Genomic DNA, 21,730 nt, shown 5'->3' on the forward strand with positions numbered 1-21,730 from the left:
GGGGTTAAGGTGCTTGCCTTACGTGCCATGAACTTATGTAGAATGTACTTTGTGGAATAAAAATTTATGCTCTACATCTTTTGATTTTGGGGCCACACCTGATTGTGCTCAGGGCTTTCTCCTGGCTGTATGTGTGTGTATGTGTGTGTGTGTGTGGGGGGGGTGTCACGAGGGTTGGTTCCAGGGATAGAACCTGGGACAACTATGTTCAGGGCAAAGAGACTATTGTTTGTAGACAGGGCAGCACAGAATAATATCTTCTCAACAGTGAGTCTGGAAATATTCATTTCCTAATGCTCAACACAAGTGTGACTTCCTTAGTGCTCAGAATCAGTGTGCGAGGGTGCTTGAGGGCTCCAGGATGAGAAGGGAGATTCTAGTACTGATCAATACCCATTTTCAGGATAGCACTGCTTGTTTTTTTTTCTTCCTTTTTTAAGAGCTTACCTCCTGCCTGCAGGGCATGGCTTTTAATGTGCACAGCTTTAGAGGCTGCAGCCTCCCACTGGCCCCACCCTAACTTCCTCAGAATGAATTTTTTCTGAGGTTGCTGGCCTCCCCCCATCCCCACTTCCTCGAATGCATTTTTTCTGATGTGGTCAGAAGTTTCTGATACAAGGAAGATGAGTGAGTGTGAGGCAGTAGTTTGGAAAAGGCTGAGAAAAACATGCAAACAACTCATCAAGAACAGGATCATACTTAACTGTAAAATGGCCTGCTATACCTTTAGGGAGCCCCGTGCGATATGTGTGTCCAACATAATTGAGTTCTTATTTCCATTTCCATTTCTGATTATTCTTTTGCCCAACCGTGGCCCCTGGGGAAATCCTAATGAAAACAGCTCCATAACAGGCTGGATTGAGCCTGTTCTTCTTGTCCTTGTCAGCCTCAGAGTAGGCAGAATCTAAAGGTTACAGTGAACATGAAGCCTTGGGGTTCCACCAGCAGGTAAATACATGAACCTGAGACAGCCAATCTGCTTGAGTTCAACTTGCAGGGGGGACACCCAGGGAAGGAGTGTGTGCTCTAACCCCCATTTGTATTTTTTAAAAAGCCATCTTACTAAATCCAGCAACCTCCGATGTTGTAGAGGCCAGACAAACCCCACTGCCTTAGAATAATGTTAGTCTTGTTTCTGTTGGGGCCTGTTGACCTTCAGTTCATTCTGATTAACCAGAGGCAGGAGGATGGGGCCACTGTGCTGAGGAGCTCCACACTGGCCCACTGGCAGCAGCCTGAGGATTATGCGTCTTCTGGCAGCTGATGCAGGGACAAGGCCTTGCTGGGCACTCAGAGGGCAAACCTCTCATTATTTTGTTTTCTACTTACAGCCCCAAGGACATGGAATTCCAGGATACAGCAATACTTTGTTCTCTAGATTTAAAAGCCCCAATATCCTTTCAGTCTCCCAGGAAATAAAAAAAAAGAGTTTTTGCTCCACCTTGGAGTTTTACTCAGAACACTTTTCAAGTTTTTCTACCACTGATATTGGGGGGTTGGAGCTGACTACTCCATTGAGCATTTTATTCAGTAGAGGAGGGTTGTTGGAGGGAAACCATGTATTTCCTCTGTGAGGGATATACTTTCCTGGTTTTCTTTGAATATCAAATATTAGTCTGAGAGGAAATGGAATTTCCCATGTCTAAATCCCTCCTGGAAAGAACCATCAGTTAATGGGCAGAGCCTTAGAAGGGAGGATACACCATCTATAGAGAGATGATGGACATTCTGCCCTGCGGACAGGACAGGATCTGAACAAGGGCTTCTAATCCCCCTCAAATCATTCATTATTCATCACCCCCAGAGATGCCTTTTACCAGACCACGCAGGTGCACATATACATCTTGGAGACACATGGACCTTTATTGTGCACTGACGGAGCAGAGAAAACAGGCCCTAGAATTCTGAGATAATAGCAAGCAGGGTCTTTGGCCATGTCAGCTCATAGGAATGTAATAACTGCTTCCCAGAAAGGGGAGAAAAGAAATGTCCACAGTACAAGGGGAAGGAGAAGAGCAACAAACGTGATAAGATCTTGGTTTATGCCAAGCACATTGGTACAAGCAATATTTCATTTCATCTTCCAGGTGAAAGGAAACAGAAACCAAAACAGTGAGGACCAGCTCCTCATTTCATCAGAATCAGAATGGGCATTTTCTATCACTACCTTCAGTGAGGTGAGGCTATGGGCAGGATAATAGTGTACCTCTGAACTTTACCACACCGACACTGCATGTAACCACCACTGGATCACACTTGAATGTGGTTTAATCAACACATATTGTAGTGCCAGCATCATGTGTTAAAGATCTGATCATGTCATCTCCTTTAATTCTGTTTTGATTCACCCTACGGCCAGTAGTGAGAGAAGACAGACACAAATCTTGGGCTAAAAATTACTTTTTCTTGCAGATGATTTCTTTCCATGGAGAAGCATCAGACCGGATGGAAAGGGCAGGCAGTCTGGGTTCATGAATTGGTAAGATAATTATTTGAATCAAAATAAAGACTCAGTAGAATGATTTCGTTGACCCTGGTCACTGAAAATTTAGTGACTTCTGTGCATTCAGGGTCACTGGGCTGTGGGCACAGTTCTGTGAAGGCCTTGCGCTTTGCTGTGCTCCATGAAGAACTTCATTTTCCCATTCCCTTCTCAGCAGCACACTTAACAAGCTACTTAATCACGGGCCTCTGAGCCCATCCCTTCCCCAGCAGAGGACATTATTTTGATAGAGACCTTCTCATTGTTCACTGGAATCATCTGATACTTAGATTGAGCTAATTTTGTCCCCTCTTTTGTTGGGGGTGGGTAGGAGTTTGGACCACATGCAGTGACAGGGTTGAACCCAGGTCTGATGCTTACAAAGCAAGTGTCTTACTCTGCACTCTCTCTCCTTTCTGAGCCTCAACAAAAAGAACCATGTCCTGTGTGAGCAGTGCTGAAATTTAAAATTACAAGTATTTTTCTTTTTTTTTCTTTTTATTGCATTGGCAGGAAAATAATGCTAAAAAAATGACCAGTAAAATATAAATTAATATAATTTTCATGAGTCATTGTAAAATCTTGGTTATTTGAGGTGATTTTTTTGTTTCTGGATGGTGGATCCTATGACAGGTCCATAGTTGAAAACTTACCAAAGTCCCCTCCAGTCCCACTTGTAAGTGGGAAGAACAGTTAGGACACAGTCAGGACCACTATGACCGTGACAGTTGGAAATGATCACTTTGGACAGTAGTTGAGTACTGAAAAGAGGTAAAGTGATATACGTGATAACTTTTCAGTACCTGTATTGCAAACTACATGGAGAGAGAAGGAAAGTGTCTGCTATAAAGGCAGGCTGCTGGTGGTGAAAGGATGGGTGTTGGAACATTGTATGGCTGAAACCCAATAATGAATAATTTTGTAACTGTGTAACTGAATTTGGGTTCAGACTGATATGGTGATTCAATAAAAATATTAACCATCCTGGCCTTATTCCTCCATTGAAATTTTCAGGCCAATCTGTAATCCTACATCTGCTTGTTAAAGTACCTTGGCCCCTATTGAAGACCACAGTTATTTTAGATAACCACTTCTCTTTTTCTGGGGGGAGGGGGGAACACACTCAGCAGTACTCAGGGGTCATGGGAACTATATGGGATGCCGCAGATCAAACCTGCATGGGCTGTGTGCAATAATAGTACTACCTGCTGTACTAACTCTCTGGCCCCCGAAAACTGCTTTTCTTTTTAAAAGCAAGTGAAAAGAGGGTCACTGCTCAAAACTAGAGTCTTTTTTTTGCAGAGGCAGGACTTATCAACCTTCATATATCCAACTTTACAGCTCTCATTCAGGGTCCAGTTCCAGAAAGGCAAGTCCACTCAATATAAAGAATTTACCTTCGAGTCCAGCTGCTGCATGTATGACCACAGATATTCTATGTTGGCGCCAAAAGGATGGACGTGAAGAAATGTTGATATGATGCCTAGATTAAAAAGATAAACATTTGAACATTAGTGAGAGGAAAGTAAGAGTCACAGTCAGAGAATGATATGTAACCCCAGGGGTGGTTTCATCACGTTGTTAGGGTTGTGCCATTTCTAACAGCTCATGTGAGCTCCTGGAACGGTACAAGTTAGAAAAACTAGTCTCTGAGGTAATATATAGAAGACTAACGTTATTTCTAAACAAAGACTCCTGGAAGCATTTCAACTACCAATTTTATGCTTGATTTACCAATATAAAATTATAGTTATTGGAAGGATAAAATGATCTCTTTTCTTTCCCTCAGTGGACCTTGCACTATGAAAATGGCATATGCAGCTGTGTCAGAAATCATGCTACCTCCAATTTTCCTCATAATTATAGCCTGGAGTTATGAGAAGTATTTAATCCATGTTTCCTTTAACTGCCACTGAAGGAAACACAAATATTTTCTGAAATTATTTGCTAGTCCCCTCTCTCTCATGGTTGCTGATATTTAAAAGGATCCAGCTTGTTCTCATCTTTGCTATAATTTACAAGATCACCTTAAAAGGTCTGCAAATGGATGGTATGTCTGGGGTCTTACTATAAATCAGAAGGCCTTTACTTCATGGAAATCAACTGACAAATAAAAGGCTGAGTACTGGTTGTCATGGTTTAGGAACAAACACTACCTTCTTGCTCTCCCTGATTGTAGATCCAAACCAAAGTAGCAAAAAAACAAGAACACCAGTTCAATGGACTGTTTGCTGTTTATTTGCTAAGAATTTGGGTTCAGACTGATATTTTAAAAGCTTTCTTTTAAACAGGTTTTGGAAAGAGTCAAATCTGAGGATAAGTGCTCAGATTCTACTTACTATGAAGCTTGGATGGTTAAATGACTAAGGCAAGATCCTTACTCACAGAAGCAGCAAGAATAAGCATTGCCTTCGTGGACCAGGTCAGTCTCTGAATTGCCAGGTGATCTTGAACTAATCTAAGACTGTCACTGTCCTCTCATTCTTCATGAATTTGCTCAAGCAGGCCCAGTAACGTCTTCATTGTGACAATTGTTACTGTGTTTGGCATATCAAATACGTCATGGGTAGCTTTCCAGGCTTTGCCGTGTGTGCGAGATACTCTCGGTTGCTTGCCAGGCTCTCCAAGAGGGGTGGAGGAATCGAACTTGGGTTGGCCATGTTGGCCACTTGCAAGGCAAACGCCCTACCCACTGTGCTATCACTCCAGCCCAATCTAAGACACTGTTTCCAAAGTGGATGATGCTGCCCCTCCCCTGGGGCACTTAGTTGTATTTTTGGTTATTAATCCTTGCATAAGTATTGAGGTGCTATCTGTCTGCTTAATGAAGGGCGGTTTCCAGGGAGTCCCTAAACTATTATTTCTTCCGAAAAGGGAAAGTAGGCTGAACAAGTTTGGGGCCATCTGGTAGGTTGGATCCTGTGATCTCAGTGTAATGCTTGGCACTAAGCATGAATTCGGACCCCCACTTCACATCCCACACAATTCAAAGTGTGTTAAATACCTTATATTTTATAGATTCTGTCTAATCATATCAAGAAAAAATGCAAGATAAGTATTCCAGAAATTAACGTTAGAGGTATCTTCAATAAGTTAGTGTCAGTAGCAAAGACAGCAAACATACACAAATGAGACTCTATCAAACTAAAAATTTTTACATTGTAAAATAATCACTTAATCACTTAAGTTCCCGTTAGTCGTCGATTTGCTCGAGCAGGCGCCAGTAACGTCTCCATTTGTCCCTGTCGCGAGCTAGTGTAGCCCAATGGCATCTGTTCGCTCCGGGAACATGAAGGGCCTCAAACCAATCATTCATGATCTTCATGAAGAAGTCTGACCATCTGGTAGGTGGGCGGCCACGCGGTCTTTTGACATCCCGTGGAATCCAGTCAGTAACAGCTCTAGTCCAACGGTCGTCTTTAAATCTCATTACGTGACCAGCCCATCTGATTTTTGACAACTTGGCAAATGAGACAGCGTCCCTGATCCTTGATCGTCAACGGATGTCAGAACTCCGGATTCTTTCTCTCATTTGAGTGAAACATGATATTCCAAGCATAGCTCTTTCTATTCTTCTTTGGGAGACCTGAATAGCGTTCTCATCTTGTTTGCGTAGGGTCCAGGTCTCTGAGGCATATGTTAATGCAGGAAGAACAGTGGAATCAAAGAGATGTGCCCGGAGCCGGAGGTTCTTCGTCCTCTTTGCTATTTCTTCGACGTTCTTGAAGGCGTTCCAAGCCGCTCTCTTCCTCCTGCGCAGCTCGGGTGCCAGGTCATTTGTCATGTTGACCTCTCGACCTAGGTACACATAGCTGTTGCATTCGGAGATGGTCGTTCCATTGAGAGCGAATGGGGCATCAGGAACAAGGCTGTTTCTCATAAACATTGTCTTCGTAAGATTCAGCTGTAGTCCTACCTTTCCACACTTACGGTCAAAGTCGGCCAGCATTTGTGCTGCTTGGCTGATGTTTGGTGTTATTAAAACAATGTCATCAGCAAAGCGGAGGTGGTGTAGTTGCCGACCATCTATCTTCACTCCCATTCCTTCCCACTCCAGTCGTCGCATGTCGTTCTCGAGGGTGGCACTGAAGAGTTTCGGTGAAATGGTATCACCCTGCCGCACCCCTCTCTTGACATCAACGATCACTTCTTTGTAGAATGGTGAGATCCTGGTAGTGAATCCGCAATACAGCTCACGGAGGATCCTGATGTATTGGGCTTGAATGCCCTGATTGGCTAGGGCTTCAATGACCGCTTCTGTCTCAACAGAATCAAAGGCCTTCTTTAAATCAATGAACGTTAAACAGAGCGGCATCTTGAACTCCCAAGAAACCTCAATGAGCTTGGTTATCGTGTGGATATGGTTGATGGTGCTGAATCCTTTGCGGAACCCTGCTTGCTTGCATGGTTGTCCTTCATCTAGTGTTCTGCCAATTCAATTTAGGATGACTCGAGTGAACAACTTGTAGATGACAGACAATAGGCAGATTGGGCGATAGTTGCCAATGTCATGGATGTCTCCCTTCTTGAACAGTAGTACGGTGCTGCTGGTTTTCCATTGGGACGGAACCTTGCATTCAGACAGGTAGCGAGTGAAGAGCTGGAACATGCGATAAAAGAGGTGTTGGAGGCGTCGGTGTCCTTGTCAACACAAACTTGGCCAAGAGCATTGATTCATTCGAATGCCTAACAACCTGAATCGGACGTTTACATTTGAATAGATGTGGCTCACTGCCTGCAGTTTCTATCTTCGTTGTCTACGCACCAACATCTCATTATGATGAAAGAGAAATCGAGAAGTTCTACATGGAGCTAGAGAAGTTCTATAAAGAAGACCACACCTTGTACAAGATCAATGTGGGTGATTTTAATGCCAAGATAGGACCTAGAAGATCAGCTGAAAAACTTCACATCGGGACCCATGGCCTAGAATGGAACGAACAGGGTGAGAGACTGTCTGAGTTCATCATGTCGACCAAGACCATCCATGGTAACTCACAGTTCCAGAAGGCAGAATCTAAATGATGGACATGGGAGTATCCCGGTGGACGATTCCACAACGAAATAGACCACATCATATTCAATCGACGGTTTTGCCTGACTGATGTCGCTGTTGTCCCAAAATTTCGAACGGGATCGGACCACTGTCTCCTTCGTGCAAAATTCTACTTCACAGAGCGGGGAGAAAGGGCTGCAAAGTTCAAAAAGAGAACTCCCAGAATGACCACCAACTGGGAACTCTTTGGTACTATTGCGGCAACATGGGAAGATGCCATTGTTGACAACATTGACGAGGAATACGATCGACTGGTTCAGCACCTCCATGAAAGTGCGAGGAACGCCAAGAGAGAGATAGCCACAAAAAATCGCCTATCTTCGGAAACTCTTGAGCTAATTCGCCAGCGTGGTTTGGCGCATGCCTCAGGCAACCGCAAGCTAATGTCCGAGCTTGCAAAGCAGTGCAGAGATGCGATCAAGGAAGACCTCAAAGAGAGAAGAGCAGAAGTACTGGTAGATGCGGCAGAAGCCAGGAAAAGTATTCGTAACGCCCGCCTATCCTTCGCCAACTACAAGACCAAGATGACTGCCCTCCGACGTCCTGATGGATCCATCACATCCTCCAGAACGGCAATGGAGATGATTAACCATGACTTCTACTCAAATCTCTTCGATAGCAATGTCCACTTGCCAACATACCAAATTCCACAGGACGGATATGTCGTTCCCAACGTTCTCCCTTCCGAAATCCGACACGCCATTTCGTCGGTAAAGAAACAAACAGCACCCGGCCCAGACAAGGTCAGACCTGAACACCTGAAGAACCTGCCGTCAGTACTCATCAATACACTGGCTCGGCTCTTCATTGTAAAATAAACTAGGCATAAAACTTTAGCCAATTTTTTCCTGTTTTAGTTGAATTTTTAATTTTTAAGACACATAAACAACTCAAAGCTCAACAACAAAACCCAAACAACCCCATTAAAAAATTTTAAATAGAAGATGAATAGGCATATTAAAAAAAAGTTCATCACTTATTTTAAGGGAAATGAAAATCAAGAATGAGATATCATCTCAAACCAGTGACAACAGCATATATCAAAGACTGGAAACAACCAGTCTTGGTGAGGATAAAAAAATGAATCCACATTCCCTATTGAAAACAGTATAAAGTCTCAAAAATTAAAAATAAAATTATTATGTGACCAAGTGTTTCCATTCTTTTGCATCTACCCCAAGATTGCAAAAACAAAACATAAAATATATGTGTACACCTGTGTTCTTTTCTGGGATGTTCATAATACTTAAGACCTAGGAGCAACACAAATGCCCAATGCTGGATGAATTTTCTTGTAAGAAATGATAGGGTCTCACCAAGAATTTTATCCCTGGCACCATATGGATCTAGATTGAGGCCATCAAGAAGTGCTAAGGAATTTCTTCAACCCAAATAAATTTGAAATATATAAAAATAATGCTTATTGGTATTTCTTAAGTGAGAGGAGGTGGTGTTCTCATAGAGATCTGATTTTCAGGAGGTTAAGAGGGGCTCTTCCTACTGTTTCAGGCTGAAGACAAAGGTTACTATGCCCGTTGTTTTCTGAGAGTATCTCCACTGCTGCAAGGAAGAGGGAGAGAGAATAATCAACTCCACTTTTGTTAAACAGTGAAGGTGGTTTCTAGTGATACAATGTTTTTCCTTGCTATTTTGGATACACTTGACAGCACTCATGCCTACTCCTGGCTTATGCATAGGGATCACTCTTTGAGGTGCTAAGGGAACCATGTTTGGTGCCAGGGATCACACAAGTGCTTTGCCCACTTCTTTCTTCTCTCACACAGGTTCGCTAAGGGAGTGAAGACCTGTTCTAAGACAGTATCTCACAGAAACCTCAGGAATACTGGAAGCCTGGGAAGCAGCATTCCTTGATATGCTGGTCATGCAATGGAGCGAAGTGCTGGTTAAGCTCTTAGAGTAACAAGGGTGGGTGACTAATTCCCCAAGGGGAATTAAGTCTCCGAACATAGACTTGAACAGTCTTACCAAGAAAAACTGTTTTCAAATTTATTGGACTTATTAGTACATAGATAATGCAGTTTCTCCTACACATGCCTATAAGAGCATTTCATTTCATTTTCATTTCATCATCCTGTTATTCGTCGATTGCCTCGAGCAGGCCCCGGTAACGTCTCTTTCATCCTAGCCCTGAGATTATATTCAAGGCTATTTAGGAGAATGAGACCCATCATTGTTACTGGTATTTGGCATATTTGGTACGCCACGGGGAGTTTGCCAGACTTTGCCCTGTGGGCAGGCTACATTCGATAGCCTGCAAGTTTGTCCAAAGTAGGAATGAGACAATAAGATGACAATAAGAGCACATCTCAGTATCATCAGTCATGATAGTACTGGGACTACAATTTGTAGGGCCTGCTTTTGAATCAGGGTCATTCTGGAGGAACTTCCTAAACAAACAACTAAAACATCTCTTAAGTCCCTTTTAGAGAACAGGGATATTTTTTAAAATGGAAAAAAAGAGATGGCTTTAACTCAAAAATCTAATGAAAAATGCTATATAATGAAAAAATAATTCAGTAAGTTGATACCACTTTATGGTCCTCTGGGAGGGACCAAAAGTGCTGATTGAAGGAATACTAGGAAGTGAAGATGGAGAACTTCTAGTGAGTTTCCAAAGCAATGGCTGAATAATTGGACTTGGCTATTTCCATGGACTAGAGGTCTTCATATCTTTGAATGGGTTCCTCTGGGTCAGGAACAAGATGACGTAATAGAATATGTGCTTAACTTGTCTCACATTCACAGAAAATCTACACCGATGCCAACCTTCTGAACCCACATGAAAAAGACTTGCACAGAAAGGAATAAAAGGACAGCATCCAAGAGGATAAGATAGACAGATGAAATAAAAGAGAAGAGAAACTCCACTGTGAGTTAACATGCTGCATGAAGAGATCTCTAAGGTTCCAGCCTTACCCACTGAACACCCAGCATAGGGTATGTTGCTATGTAAAGAAGTTCACCTGATAAGCAAATTTTGAGGATAGTTCTCGTGCATGTTGGAAGTTTGAAATAAAAGTTACTTTATAAACAGAGCCCAGCAATCTACCGAGAGTATTCGATATGCCAGACACAGTAACAACAAAGTCTCCAATGGAGACGTTACTGGGCCTGCTCGAGCAAATCGACAATCATCAAGAGGGCCTTTACCTTTACCTTTACCTTATAAACAGAGTTGAAGGTTTTTGTTATATCAGAATGAGATTTGCAGTGATGGCTAGCATTGAAAAGCTGCCAATCAGGCCTGCTGCTATTGGAAATCTATTGATCTGTTGTGTCAGAATTAAGAAGTCAGAGAAGATGAAACAACACAAAACCAGAGTTATAACTGTAAACATCCCATAACCATTAGACTATCAATAATTTTTTTTGATTCATTCTATTTTCTAATAGTGGTTTCCAGCCAAACATAGTTCCCTTCCTAAATCAAAAGTATTGACATATTTTTTTCACACAAGTTCAGTGCATGCCAAATCCAAGACGTAGACAGATGAAATAAACTAAGAGTTCCACCATAGACACTGGGCAGTTTCAAGTTGACCAAACAAGTGGTACTATAAGAGCTGTGAGATGTAAAACATTATTCTGCAATGCCCCCCAAAATTTCAATTAGTTTAGATCCAATTATATGACAAGCTTTCTTCACAAGGACTGACTGAAAAATAAATCATAAATCACAATGAAAGTACTTTCTAAGTGCCTATCTTTTTAATTTGAAATACAGTTATTAATCCTCATTCATAGTCAAAAAGATTGACACCGTGATTGAACTTTCCAAAGGATTTGGGGTCCAAACCTGCAAAGCTCCAAAGGATGATATTTCTGAAATCTAATGGATAATCTGTACTTCCTAATCAATGTATCTTACAACAGAGACTCAAATTTCATAAAATGGAATTGAAAATTTATGGAATAAATAAATGATTTTCTCCAGATAATTTAGTATTACAAATAATTACAGATAGTTAGGATTTCTCATTAATTACAAAGTTTTAGTCTCAGTATGTGTTCTCTATAGATACAACCCACTTGAATAGCTTCTCTTCTACACGATCAGGATTTGTGGCCTTGTACATTTTTAAGATAACATTCATGTATCCTAAGAGGGTGTTGAATTATCTAAATATTATAGGCATTCATATGTGATGATTTTATTAACATGTTTTTCCAAGATAAGATTTTTTTTCTCCTGTGTTACTGGCCTTCTAGACACACACTATCTCTTCTAAAATAGAGTAAATGAGTTACAGTCCTATTTATTGACACACAGATCCTCTATACATCCTAGATGGGTTTAGTTGTTCAGAGGGATACTTTCAGAAGAATTTCCAAGATGTATATCAGTTCAGGGGTTTCCATAATCATTTGACTTGAAAAATTTTTCAGGAAAACATAGTATTTGCACAAGGATTTCTTACACTCCTAGCTTGGTCAAGGCCATTCTGAGAAATATTTTGTCATCATTTCTCCATCACAATATTTATCTTGATCCCAGTGGGTATGAGAAGTCTCTGTAATTTTTACTTTCAGGTTATCTATGTGATATCAATATTCAAATATCTAGAAATGAGTCACCAAACTCAATTAGCAGAGGTACATTTAACTGCAGGGTATAATCCTATTCTTTGGCAAGATCCATTCTGCCAGACTTGAGAGAACTTTTCTCTACTTTGGCATTCTTCTGGATGACTAGACTCTCTGCCATCAAAATAATATACATATGTAGGCTTTTTTTTTTTTGCTTTTTGGGTCACACCCAGTTTTACACAGAGGTTACTTTGCACTCAGGAAATACTCCTGGCAGTGCTTGAGGAACCATATGGGATGCTGGGAATCGAACCTGGGTTAGTTGCATAAAGGAAAACGCCCTACCCTCTGTACCATTGTTCCAGTCCCTACGTAGGCATTTTGAAGGGGTAGTTTGGACAAGAAAATCAAACTTTCATCTGTAATCAAACTTTCATAAGTAGAGTAAAAAGTAAAATATCAAGGTTGAGAAGTAAAGTAGAACTAAAGGGGAAAATTTAATGTCTTTGTTTATTTCAAACACAAATCTCATCTCTCTAAAGTTCCTAATTATTAATTCAAAATGAGTGTCAACTTTTCTAACAGCTGCTCAACATCCCATTGTGTATATGCACCATAGCTTCTGATCCAGTCATCAGTTCTCGGCACCTGGGTTGTTTTCAGATTCTGGCTATTGTGAATAGTCATGAGATTTGCTAATCTACATGGATGTATCTGGAGAGTATCATGCTGAGTGATATGAGTCAGCGGGAGAGAGACAGACACAGAGTGATCTCACTGATTTGCAAAATACAAAGAATCATAGTAGTGAAAAAACTAATGCACAAAGGCAATAGAGATCAAAGGCAGGAGAACTTGTCCTTAGTAGGAAGCTTACCAGAGTTGGGGACAGGGGAATAGAACAGAGGAATGACCATCACACAATGACAGAAGGAAGTGGTCACTCGATGAAAAAATGGATGCTCAAAGGAGGTAAAGTGAGGGTATCATGTTAAGTGAAATGAGTCAGAAAGAGAGGGATAGACATAGAAAGATCGCATTCATCTGGGGAACATAAAGTAACAAAAGAGGAGACTAAGACCCAAGAATGGCCGAGATTAGTACCAAGAATTTTGCTCCATGGCTTGGAGGCCAGCCACACATGCTAGGGGAAAAGGGAGCTCAGATAGAAAAAGGAGCACCAAATAAAGAGTGTTAGGAAGATCCTCCTCCCAGGATGGGAGAAGCATGCTGAAAGTAGATTACAGACCAAACATGATTGCCACTCAATGCCTCTTTTGCAAACCACAACACCCAAAAGGAGAGAGAGAACAAAAGGGAATGCCCTGCCACAGAGGCAGGGGGAATGGGGGGGGATGGGGGGTGGGAGGGATACTGGGATCCATGATGGTGGGAAATGGGCACTGGTGGAGGGATGGGTATTTGATCATTGTGTAATTGAAACCCAAGCACAAAAATTTGTAAGTCTACAACTGTACCTCATAGTATCTCACTAATAAAAATTAAAAGAGGTAAAGTGATATTCGTAATACCCTACATTCAGTATATAACCATGCTATTCAGTAACAGTATTATAAACTACAGTGCCTATAAGGAAAAAAGAAAAATTGTGCCTGTCATAGAGGCAGGAGTGAAACTGGAGACAGGGTGGAGGGACTGGTGCTCAACATTGTACGCCTGAAATTCAATCATAAATAACTTTGTTACTTTGTAATTCATGGTAATTCAATTCATTAAAAAAGAAAGAGTGCCAAGAGTCATTTATCTTTTGTTCAACAAAAACTTAATAAGTAGACACCAGTTAGAAAAATGGGGGAAATATCCTAGAATAATTTAGAGTTGCTTGAGCCCACTTTTTATTAATGATGCGGATAAAGCTTGCTTTCAAACACATTTGTCTAACACACTTGGCTTATGTCAGATTCTGTGCTCAGGGATCCATATGGAGCATCCTGGATTGAATCTGGGTCTGCCCTGTGCAAAGCAAGCACCCTACCTGTTATATATATCTCTCTGCCCCCTCTTTCTATCACATTTGAATTATTATTTACCAATTAAAACCTTTCTCCCGTAAAGACCTCATCAGAGGTGACATTTTAAATATGTTACATTTATATCCAATGCCATTAACCCTGAACGTGTAAGGCGTATTATTTTTTAAACTCTGAGGTAGTAAACTCTGAGGTAGTAGATTTAAAAGGGTGTGTGTGTGTGTGTGTGTGTGTGTGTGTGTGTGTGTGTGAGAGAGAGAGAGAGAGAGAGAGAGAGAGAGAGAGAGAGAGAGAGAGAGAGAGAGAGAGAGAGAGGGAGTTGGGGGGTAGAGGAGAGAAACAGATTTGGAAGATATTTTAAATGTGTTCAATGTCTAGAATTGAAAAGAAGATGTGATTGGTAGTGAGAGGGAAGAAATAAGAAAATGGAGACCAAGTCCCATTTTTAAAGTTTTTAAGAGGTCTGTGTTACTCAGACTTAAATGAAAAGGGGAAGTTTATTGCTGATCACTATGTGCTTTGTTCATACCCTAAAAGCATTGAAGGGGAAAATCACAAATTTGTCATACTGAGCACAAGAAAAACAGTTGTCAAAGTTTGACATGTTTTCCAATAGAAGAAAATCCAGTTGCCAACTATATATGGGTTCATTTTGGGTTCCTGGAACTGATAGCACATCAGCATGTCTTATGAAAGTTGTGCACGGCATGTTATTACAGCTGTATATCATCAGGGAGGGAAAAAATTGGTTTTCCATAGAGTATCTCTAAGTTGATGTCATATTCAATAACTCTGTAGTTGAAAAATCTATATATGATAGATGAACTTTGGACAATCTTTTGAATTTAATTCCTCCTGTGCCAGCTTCCACAGATCTCAGTGTACCTGTCATTTTGAGGTGAATTCATGCAGTATTTAGAAAATGCAACCAGGTGCTATCTTTGCCAGATAATGAACTGCAGAACAACCATTTGTCTAAAGGTACAACAGCCTCATTCTTCACTCTTAACCTCACTATGGAGGAGCTAGTATTAACCTGGAACCCCTTATTCGAGTCAGTGCCAAGGTATAACTTGAATCAATGCTGAGTTTCAGGAAGTGAATAAACTCCCTTTCCCTATAAGGCTTAGGAGACAGGTTTAAACACACTGACTTTTTGGAGAACATTCCTAACACACCCTCCTTGGATCCCTTCCTTTTGAGAATGACTGATACTGCTGACTCTGCTGGCAAAGACTGAGAACATGTAGAACTGTGTATCTTGTTTAGAAAAGAAAAAAGGAAGATGCTAGCTACATACATATATTTTGTGGAATGGTTTAATGTTTTCAGGTGAACAGTAATTTCCTTCATTTCACCCCACCCTACCCCCTTCTTAGTAGCAAGCATGCTTTATTTATCTTGGATATAGGGAATCAAGGAAATCCCTGATGACTTTAGCATCAGTTGTCTGGTTTTTCCTCTTTCTTCAGCATTATAGGACATATCTTCCATTAGCTTAAGGATGTGGCTTGGTTTGGAACTTTTGGACTGAGCCAAGTGTTGCCTCCAGTTGGAAATGATGTGTCCAAATTTTGAGATTCAAATCTGTTATAAATAGGTTAACTTGTTTTCCTGAACTCAGTTTTATTACTGACAACCTGCTAACATACTTGGTTGCAGAAAAGCAAGAACTTACTCCTGTTGTTTTGTATCCTTCTAATTTAAATATAATGTTATCAAAGTTAAATAAATTAATCTTTCTCTGACCTGAAGACAAAGTTTTCAAATAATGAGCAACTTAAAGCAAATTACTGTTTAAAAGATTGCCTAATTATTGGGCTGGAGCAATAGCACAGCAGTTAGGGTATTTGCCTTTCATGCAGAGGACCAGGGTTTGATTCCTCCACCCCTCTTAGAGAGCCCAGCAAGCTACTGAGAGTATCTCGCCCAAACGGCAAAGCCTGGCAAACTCCCCGTGACATATTCAATATGCCAAACACAGTAAAAAGTCTCACAATGGAGACATTACTGGTGCGCGCTTGAGCAAATCGATGAACAATGGGAGGACAGTGGACCTAAATATTATTTAAGAGCACAACGAGGAAAACAGAATTTCCTTACCAATTAGCAGAGCTTCTTTCTCTGATTTTAAGCCTTGGCTTCTTTTCTCAGTATTATTCTCTCGATCTTGGTTGACCAGTGGGACGGTCAACATGCTGATCTCCTATACATTTAAAAGACATAATCATATCAGTATTATTGTGGATTTTGTACATTTCAATAAGTCACCAAGTCTCTTAAATGCTACAAAGAAGTCAGCAGATTAATTTACAACTGAATATAAACTTTTATGAAGAAATGATCTTTCTGTGAAACTACAGACTAGAATTCCAAAACTTAGACCCCTACCACAAAACTCTCTACAAATTGGCAACTCTGGCACAAATTATCTTAGGTTTTTGTACATGTCTTGATTAAACTCAGAAAAAAATTGTATTGGCTGTAGCTACCATAAATGTTTTATTTCAAATATAAAAAATATCCTGAAAAGCATACACAATCTAAGTTTTATAATACTTTCTTATAATTTGTCTTATATGTGGGAAAACAGGGTCTACTGGAAAGGTGAGACAGAACTGTTGTGAGGAATGTTTAATTCGAGTTAGTATTTATTCTTATATAAATACTGCAAAAGAAAGATAAAGCAGAGGTTTGGAGATTCTTTTCTTTGGAAACAAAAATGAAGAATCGTACAACAAGCCAATGACATATGAAACACTTAAGCCAGTCTATTTTTAGTTCTTTCTCTGGTCTATTAAATTTAAAAACAGAAAAAAAGGAGTTGAAAACATATCTTTCCAGACTTCATATAGGAATTCAAAATGGAGAATGAGGGACTGGAGAGACAGTACAGTGGGTGTGGTGATTGCTTTGCATGTGGCTGACCTGGGTTTGATCCCAGAACCCTATGATCCCATAAACACTGCTGGAATAATTCCTCAGTGCAGAGTCAGGACATGGCTGAACACTGCCACGTGTGTCCCTCCCATCCCCCTGCCAAAACACAAAAGAAATTTTAAAAATGCAACATAAAATAGTGAAAATTTACATTTAATGAACAGAGACTTGTATATATGTGACAGTAGAATTATTAGGGTGGTTTAGTCTTTTGGGGGGTAATTTCTCTCTGACAGACCAGTGTCAAAAAAGGAAAACTGAATTTTGCAACGATTTAAGGGCACGTTTTAGAAACCCTTAAAATTAGATTGGGGGGGGGTGGGTATCTTCTGAAGGATAAAAATAGGACTGAAGAACACAGAAGGGCTTAGAAAATCTGGTCAATGAATTCTTTAGATGTTAACTAAGACTTTTTATAGGCATTTGGGATAAGTTAATACTTATTTATTATTAATAAGTTAATAAATTGACCAGGTAAAATAATATGGGAAACTTCTAGGAGCATGTGGAGCATGAACATGCATAGACCTTCAAAGAGAAAGGAAAACAAATCCTTGGTACATGCCAATTCAAACAGCTAAATTTAATGTATGATCAGCTACTCTGAATATGGGGTAATTTAGAATTGCCAGGCAAGAAGGCTCTCCCGATAAATTGCCATTTTTAATGGCTGTTGGTCATTTTGAAGACTCTTTTAAAGGTCAGAAACTATATGAAAGGCTGTGGTCACGCTCAAGACCCAGTTGAGAAGTGAAGCTAGGTAAGGCAAAGCATCCTGGTAATCACAGTGAGGGATGACAGGCCAGAGGGAAGAGCTTGGCTGATTCCAAGGTACCAACTGTGGCCTCAGGCTAATGATAAAAGTGTGCCCATAAGAACAGGGATCAGATAAGGATTTAGAGAATGACCTAAAGCACTGTTTCTCCAAATGGGTAACATTTCTCCTTGAGGGTGCTAGATTAATGGCGAGGTTGACAGTAGTCTTGGGTACAACTGGGGCTCTCTCACTTTCTGTTAACAAAGACAGATATTCAGGGGATCCCTGAGTTATTTTTGTTGCTGTTGTTCCAACAAAGTGGGTAGAAGGCCAACTACATTTGGCAATCGCTAGGCAAGTCAGGAGTCAACAGAAAAGATTATTAAAGAACAAAGATACCTTATATTTATAAATGGAAACTTAGGCACCAGCCTCCAAAGAAACTTGATCAAGAATTTTAAAGTGGGGGTTTGAGCAATAGTTAAAGAGCTTGCCTTGCACATCAATGACCTGGGTTCAATCCCTAGCACCAGTATCCTGAGCCCCCAAAAGGAGTGATCCCTGAAAACCATCAAAATTGCACAAATAAAAACAAACAAACAAAAAACTTGAAAGCAACCTCCCAAAGATATATGTGGAATATTACAATCATTTACAAAAGAAAGTTTCAGGGAAGGGAACAAGAATTTCTTCTGTGATAAAATAACAAATGGTGTGTTGTCCAATTAGACTGTCTCAGTTAAAGCCTTCTTTATGGTCACACTTTACCACTCTGGAATAAGGGGGGTCAAGGAATACCCCAAAGTCTGTTAGTGGTTTATGCCCCAGGGACAACTGCATCTTGCAAAGACAGGATGCTGGGCTGCCGTCCCTGGGAGTGTAGGATTACTGACCAGAGCACAGGCGGAAGCTTTGGAAAGGGCTTCTAAAGATTGAAGGAGCAAAGAAGATGAAAAATATTAAGTAGTATGATGATTTGATTACTTAAAAATACAAACAAAATACAAACAGAAAATACCAAATTGAACCAGAGGTTTGACTAGAAAACTAATCTCTAAGACAGAGTTATCTGTTTACTGCTTGGATGATAATTAGGGACAAGTAAAAGGATGGAGAAGCATTTAACAGGCAACGTATTAATTGCTCAAACACAATGTGTCCTCGAGTCAAGACACCTCTGAGGAGGCTAGTTTAAGGAGGGGACCAGGAGGCAGACAGAGTTGGAGGCAAAAGATCCATCCATGCAAGTAGCTGTTAGGCTGCTCTCCCATGTCCAAAGTTGCAGTCATAAGAAAAGGGAAACTCTGAGCAGGCCCCCACAAATGACACTGAATTACTACAGTCTACAAGGACTCATGTCTGGTCAAGCAGTGAATTGCTTTGATAACATTGTTGGGGTGGCAAATGTGGAGGGAAGATAAAGAAGAATCTCAGGACTCCCTCTCTGAGGCGGCACTTCTATGGGGATAGTGCAGCATGTAATCACATCAGCATCCTTGCCAATGACTGTGGAGTGGTGACACTTCTTTCTACCACTTCTTCCACAGTCTGGCAGGCTTGAATATGACAAACCCAAGGCTTGCACATGCTTCAGTCTTGGATGCTGTCATTTCTCTCTGGAATGGAGTGTAACTACTTTTCTGGCTTGCCCAGGGAGGTGCAGAACTACGCTGGGAAATGTTATAGGACATCAGACAGGCTCAGGAGAGTACTTTCACAGAGTATTTCACTGTTCTCTACAGTCCTCAACAAAGTTACTATCACTTCTGTATAGTCTTAGGTATGTCCAAGCATATTAACTAGAGACTTGGGTGTAAAACAAAGTTTACTGAAGGGAAGCAATGTGTGGCCACTTAAAAGGGATGTATACAACTAAGTATACTAGAGTATACAACTAAGTATACTAGAGCCTAAACCTACTTTGGGATGAGACAGAGAAGTTCTGGCTGATAAATACAGAATTAAAAGATGGGTAAATGCTAAGATCATGTATTTTTTTTTCTGGAGACAAAATTTAAGGCTAACAAACCGCATTTAAAATAATAGAAGATAAGATAGTTATTTTAGACAGCCACTGGTCTTTAAACATTTTTTAATCTAGGAGGGAAAGAGGATAAGTCATGGGTTTCTTTCAAAAAATAGTAAAATAGGTTTCTCTGAATTATTAATAAGGCTGATGGCTGAATAGGAGAACTGTAACTATTGGTATATTGAGAGTTTAGGGTAGTCTACAAAGTACAAGTGGGCATTAGCAACACCCACACTCTTTTTCATGTTTGACACTTTGTGCCTGTAACTAAACTATCATCTGGTATTGATTAACAAGAACTCCAGTCATCACTATGGGTTAAGATAAGGACATATACACAGAGAAAATGGAATGAAGTAATTTCCCAGACCAAATTCTATGGCATTTAAGCTAAAACTATATTGAATCAAACAATAATATTTATGCACAGACATTGTACTTTGTATGTGTGTGTATAAATATGCATATTGCATATCTACTCTATGCCAAAGCAAGCTTTCATTAAGGATATCATGTCCAAAGTGGCAAAAAACACAGGTGGCAACAAAAAATTTTATAAGAAATCTGTAAGGAATCTATAGGGACTGTCACTAGATGAAGCAAAGTAAATAGGCCATGATAATGATTTGGATTTTATCAAGAAGGCTTAACAAATGAAGAACTATACCACTGAGGAATTACATGAACACCTCACTTTAGGATGTCGGTTTGAAGGCAAGTGAAACAGATATACAAAATGGGGCCAGGAAATATCTGTCTTAATTTTTTAATTCATTTATTATCTTCTTCTTAAGTGGTGCTTAGGAGTTTCAGGGCCTGAGAATTCTTTGCTGCATGTACCTTAACCCTGCACTATCTCTCTGGCCCTCCATTTGTTATTCTTAATGAGAAAGTAACAACCCAATATAGTGTATAGCCTAGGAAGCTGAGAGAGATATAAGAGATAAAAGTAAAAATGATTTTGTGAACTGGTAAATGAAGAAAGTGTTGAGAACAATGATTAGAAAAACCAAAAGAATAAAATAGGGAAAATTCAATTTGGTAAATGCTGCATCTACAGTTTCTAACACATCTTAGAGGAAATTAGGGTGGGCAGCTTTTGGGCTTAGAAAAAAGGATCTAGGGTATACAAAATACTGGTTAAACTCCACAAGAAGAAAACATCCAACCCCATCCAAAAATGGGGCAATGAAATGAACAGAAACTTTCTCAAAGAAGAAATCCGAATGGCAAAAAAGCACATGAGAAAATGCTCTACATCATTAATCATCAGGGAGATGCAGATCAAAACCACAATGAGATACCATCTCACACCTCAGAGACTGGCCCACATTCAAAAGAACAAGCGCAACTGATGCTAGCGCGGATGTGGCAAGAAAGGGACACTCCTTTACCGTTGGTGGGAATGTCGACTGGTTCAGCCCTTCTGGAAAACAGTATGGACGATTCTCAAAAAATTAGAAATTGAGCTCCCATTTGACCCAGCAATACCACTCCTGGGAATATATCCCAGAGAGGCAAAAATGTATAGTCGAAGTGACATCTGCACTTGTTTGTTCATTGCAGCACTCTTTACAATAGCCAGAAACTGGAAGAAACCTGAATGCCCAAGAACAGATGACTGGTTAAAGAAACTTTGGTACATCTACACAATGGAGTACTATGTAGCTGTTAGAAAAGATGAAGTTATGAAATTTACATACAAGTGGTACAATATGGAAAGTATCATGCTAAGCGAAATGAGTCAGAAAGAGAGGGATAGACATAGAAAGATTGCATTCATCTGGGGAATATAAAGTAACAAAATATGAGATTAATACCCAAGAATAGCTGAGATCAGCACCAGGAGCATTACTCCATACCTTAGAGGCCAGCCGGGTATCCTAGAGGAAAGGGCAGTTCAGATAGAGAAGGGAGCACCAAATAA

The 21,730-nt window shown here is 40.3% G+C and overlaps 1 protein-coding gene across 2 annotated transcripts in view; it reads right to left on the bottom strand.

The window, feature by feature from the left end:
* ENOX1 (ecto-NOX disulfide-thiol exchanger 1) overlaps nt 1-21,730 on the bottom strand; it is a 470,609-nt gene that overhangs the window by 15,140 nt on the left and 433,739 nt on the right. For both annotated transcript variants that reach the window (XM_056109825.1, XM_056109824.1), the window contains exons 15-16: nt 16,181-16,283; nt 3,880-3,965 (exon numbers count right to left, since the gene is read on the bottom strand). In XM_056109825.1, coding sequence (XP_055965800.1) covers nt 3,880-3,965; nt 16,181-16,283 — 189 coding nt within the window. The remainder of the gene's footprint in view (nt 1-3,879; nt 3,966-16,180; nt 16,284-21,730) is intronic.

The sequence above is a fragment of the Sorex fumeus genome, unplaced genomic scaffold, assembly GCF_029834395.1.
Source record: "Sorex fumeus unplaced genomic scaffold, SorFum_2.1 ptg000008l, whole genome shotgun sequence".
Lineage (NCBI taxonomy): Eukaryota > Metazoa > Chordata > Mammalia > Eulipotyphla > Soricidae > Sorex > Sorex fumeus.